The sequence below is a fragment of the Spinacia oleracea genome, chromosome 1, assembly GCF_020520425.1.
Source record: "Spinacia oleracea cultivar Varoflay chromosome 1, BTI_SOV_V1, whole genome shotgun sequence".
NCBI lineage: Eukaryota > Viridiplantae > Streptophyta > Magnoliopsida > Caryophyllales > Amaranthaceae > Spinacia > Spinacia oleracea.
In genome coordinates, this window is record NC_079487.1 from 106,066,625 (window position 1) to 106,071,617 (window position 4,993).

At 36.2% G+C, this 4,993-nt stretch overlaps 1 protein-coding gene across 1 annotated transcript; it reads left to right on the top strand.

Annotated features, from left to right (window-relative positions):
• Positions 1–157: 157 nt before the first annotated feature.
• On the top strand, positions 158–3,705 carry LOC130465592 (uncharacterized). Its single transcript, XM_056834412.1, has 3 exons — positions 158–2,541; positions 2,652–2,943; positions 3,208–3,705. Exons 1-3 carry the CDS (start codon positions 158–160, stop codon positions 3,703–3,705), a joined length of 3,174 nt encoding a protein of 1,057 aa, XP_056690390.1.
• Positions 3,706–4,993: the final 1,288 nt, after the last annotated feature.

Consider the following 4,993-nt stretch of genomic DNA (forward strand, 5'->3'; position numbering starts at 1 on the left):
ATTATCTGCAAGTCTGAAAAAACGTGTAAAAACCTGTGAATTCTTTCCTTTTATTGCGAGCTTACTAACTTCCAACAATATAATCCGGTTGAAAGGCTTTTTTTCCCTACAAGGGTCCTTTTTTATTATGTTTTGTTTTTTAATTTTTTTTGTAGACATGGATACTAGTTGGATTGATTTACGAAAAGGGACTGCCGGTTATTATAATGGTTGCATGAAATTTTTAGAGGTTGCTAAGGAGACTCTTTTAGAGGGAATGACTCGATGCCCATGTAATAAATGCAAGTTGAATAACTCATATCCCTTAGAAGAGGTAGGAGGACACATTTTATTTTACGGTTTTTATAAGAACTATAGACAATGGGTTTTCCATTGTAAAGATGAAGAGAGTAATACCATAGAGATCCCTAGTGATCAAGCAAAGGTAGTAGGTCGAGATGATATTGATGGGTTATTAGCAGCAGCTTTTAGGGTTGACAATACTGCACAACCCACCAACGAATCCCAAGACCCATCATTAAGTGAAGCAAATTTTGAAGATGAAGATCCGTATAACATGCATGAAGAGTTAAATTTTGATCCTGAGGAAGATGATGAGTTTCCATCAACCAACACCAATGAAGAAGAGGCAAAATATAAACGACTAAGGGAAGCTTCTGATGAGGGTTTATACGAGGGGTGTACTACTTTCTCAAAATTGTCATTTCTATTGCACTTGTTTCACCTCAAGTGTATGTTTCATTGGTCAGCTGCGTCATTTAATAAGTTGCTTGAGCTTCTATTAGACGCATTTCCTATTATTATGGAGTTTCCGTCATCGTATTATGAAGGCATGAAGATAATAAAGGATTTGGAATTGAGTTACGAGAAAATCCATGCATGTCCAAATGATTGCATTTTATATTGGGGTGAATTTGCAGAAAAAAATGAGTGTCATATCTGTCACACATCAAGGTGGAGAAATGTGAACGGAAATGAGGGTGATACAAGTGAGAATGTTATAAAAACACGTAAGAAGGGCGTTCCAGCTAAAGTAATGCGGTATTTTCCTCTCATCCCTAGACTAAAGAGGCTTTACATGTCATCTAAAACAGCAGAGGACATGAGATGGCATTTTGACCGCAAGGATGAAAAGATCATAAGTCACCCGGCAGATGGTGAAGCTTGGAAAAAATTTGATCAAAGATATGAGGAATTTGCCAAAGACCCTCGTAGTGTAAGATTGGGTCTAGCAAGTGATGGTTTTAATCCATATCGTTTGATGAATACTAGTTACAGTACATGGCCAGTGATCCTAATTCCTTATAATTTGCCACCATGGCTTTGTATGAAGTCAACGTCATTCATTTTGTCTTTGATCATCCCTGGTAAGTCTGGTCCCGGTATGGATATTGATGTGTACTTGCAACCACTAATCCATGAGCTAAAATTGTTGTGGGAAGGTGTAGATGCCTTTGATGCTCATAGCGGAAAAAGTTTCAAAATGCGAGCAGCTTTGCACTCCACTATAAATGACTTTCCAGCATATGCTATGTTGTCGGGTTGGAGTACAAAAGGTTATAAAGCTTGCCCTTCTTGTGCCGATTCTGGTTGTGCGTATAGTTTTGGTGGTAAAATTGTCTACCCTGTAGCTCGAAAATGGTTACCAGCTGATCATCCTTATCGTTCTCAAGCCAACTTATTTGATGGGAAAGAGGAACATGGTTTTGCTCCTGTTCCTTTAAGCGGGACAGAAATTCTGAAGCAACAAGAAAGAGTTAAGTATGTTTATGGAAAGTCAAAAATTGTTTCTAAAAAAAGAGGGAGACTAGACAATGATGAAATTGAAGAAGATGATGATGGTCAAGATGATGTTGATAAGGTTCTATGGAAAAAGAAAAGTAAACTTTTTGAATTAGAATATTGGGAATATAATCCTCTTAGACATAATTTAGATGTTATGCACATTGAGAAGAATGTATGCGACAATTTCTTAGGAACTCTTTTAGATATGGAGAAGAGTAGAGATGATAAGAATGCTAGGTTGGCCCTTCAAGCACGGAACATAAAATCTCATCTTTGGCCTCAATCTCATCCAAATCGTGTTAAGGACTATTTGCCCTCGGCTGCATACACCATGTCTAAAGAAGAGAAAGAACGGTTTTTAAATGTCCTACAAAAGCTTAAAGTTCCTGATGGATATGGATCTAATTTGCAAAAGTGTGTGAATATGAAGCAGCGTAAACTTATTAATCTGAAAAGCCATGACAATCATGTCCTTATGCAGGATATCCTTCCTGTTGCTTTAAGGGCATCGAATGCCACAAAAGTAATTGATTTGCTTGATGAATTGTCAGACTTTTTCAAGAAGATATGCTCAACTTCTATTGATAGAAATGAATTAGACACCATTCAGTCAAAGCTTGTGTTGACTCTTTGTAAGATGGAGAAAGAGTTTCTGCCAACATTTTTCACAATCATGGTGCATCTACTAATTCATTTAGTGGATGAGGTCAAACTCGGCGGACCTGTTCACTATAGGTGGATGTATCCCATTGAGAGGTCAATATCTTAAACTTTAATATTTTTTTTAATAACTTTAAAATAAGAATACATCACAAAATACTTGTCTTATTCTTTCACGTTCACAATTTTGTTCAATATATTTCAAGGTACTTGGCCTTTTTGAAATCTCATGTAAGCAATAAAGCGAAACCAGAAGGATCTATAGCAGAAGGGTACCTTTTATGGGAGACGATTGCATTTTGTTCGAGATACTTAGAAAGTGTTGAGACCATATTCAACAGACCCAAGAGGAACGAAGATGGTGTTCCATACATCAATAACTATTCATACTACTCAGGTGGTCGTGTAGTTGGGATGAAAGAAAATGTCCGTCTGGATGACAAAAGTTTAAAGCAAGCACATCGCTATGTTTTGCTTCATTCAGATGAGATGAAACCGGTGCTTGAGTAAGTAGCTTTATGGATTAATTTTTTTGACCATATTAATTATTACGATTTTAATAACTCAATTTTCTCAATCTCTAAAGTGCCTTCATACATCAAAAACGGCAAGAGAGTCAAGTCGGAGCAGGTCATGAAAATCAATGGATAATCTATGAATTTTCTGATTGGTTGCAAAACCAGGTTATATGCTTCTAAGTCTAGAGTTTCCTTTTTTATTTTATATACCATTTGAGTTTAACTTAGTTTTTTCGAATTATAGGCAAATAACCTAGATGATAGCACAAAAGAAGGGAAATTGAGAAAAGCCTTGGCCGGTGGTTTAAGCAATCGCATCAAAAGGATGAAAAGCGTTATTATTAATGGCTATAAATTTGACACCGTGGATCGTGAGAGATCTCGAAAGACACAAAATTCTGGAATTATGGTAGAAGCTGAAGGCCAAGAGTATTATGGAAAGCTTAAAGAAATATTAGAACTTGATTATTATGGTTCTTTCAAGGTTCTAATGTTCCGTTGTGATTGGGCTGATATACGTAGGGGTTTCAAAACATACCCGAGTGGCAGAGTTCGTGTCAATTTCTCGAAGTTGATGCACACTGGTCAAAATCTGGAAGATGATCCATTCATTTTCTCTTCTCAAGCAAAACAAGTTTTTTACATTGAGGATGAGATACAAAAAGGATGGTTTCATGTTATTAAGACTAAGCCTAGGGACTTGTTTGATATACCCGACGATGATGATAATGATGATGAGTAGCTTCTAGGATAATAGTGTTTTGGGTGTATGGAATTCTTTATCAAAGTTTATGTGTATTATTTTCTTTTGGATTTGAGTTATAAACTTCTATTCACGTGTTATATGAGATTTCATTTAGTTATACTCATTTCGGTTATAAGTCATATTTATATTGCATGTTGTATATGGCGTTTTTACATTAACAAAGCATAATAGTTTAGGGTTGGTAATTTAAATCTTCTACCATATTTCATATTATTTTGTTTCATAAAATTTCCACTGAATCAAATAATGAACAGGGTACTAGTATAATATTCTTTTAGAAGTGATTGCTAATAACCATGATCGTTTTTCTTTCTCAGGAAATTGAGGTTGTTACCCTAGTGACCTACTGACCTGACAAGCTAAGCGACCGAGTGCAATTGCTGCTTGGTAATGAATCTGAACATTACTTCATGACCACTATCAAAAAAATTTTGCATACTGTTGGTATTTGTGATCCTTGCTAGTCTTTTTATAGTTGTCAACACTGCTGCTTTGTGTCTGGTTTCGGTTATTTTTGTACCTTAAGCAATTTCTGAATGCTACCATATTGCTAGCCTCGTTTGGTGAATTGTGAGTACTTTATTACCCCTTTCAGTCCAACGAGACTATTTTGTGCTGCTTTGTGTCTGCTTTGTGCTGTTTGATTGACTGTTTTGTGCTGCTTTGTGTCTGCTTTGTGCTAGTGGTTGAACTATCAACCTGTAATTGAGGCGTTGATTGTGGTTCTGTGCTGTCTGCAATGAGTGTCTGTTGTCCATGCTCTTCTGCTTTGCTGCCTGCTGCTGGCCTGTTTTAGGTTGGCCTGTGTGCTGTTGTGACATTTATTGCTACTTGTGCTCCTAGTAACAGAACTGTGAAACAATGCTTAGGAATAACTACATGTAGTAATAAAACCAGGTTTTTGAATCTGTGACCACAACCCCTTCAAAAGTAAAAGTATAAATTAATCTGAGACAGTTGAACTGCAATGGTAATCAATCTCCAACAACTTCCCAGGTAATTCCCAGAATCTGATGCCCAAATTCAGATTAATTGGAGCCCAATTCAGTAAAAACCTACTGGATTTTTTTAATCTACCGAAAAAATTTGTAAAATAAATTGGAAATGCAATGCTTTAATCTGTTCAGGATAGAAGAAACAAATCAACCTTGAGTGAAACTCAATTCACAGATGACTAGGAATACATGCATCAGATTTTAATCTTTTATGTTCAGTTATTCACAGATCGAATTAGCAGTTTTATGCAGGTTTCTTATCAACAACC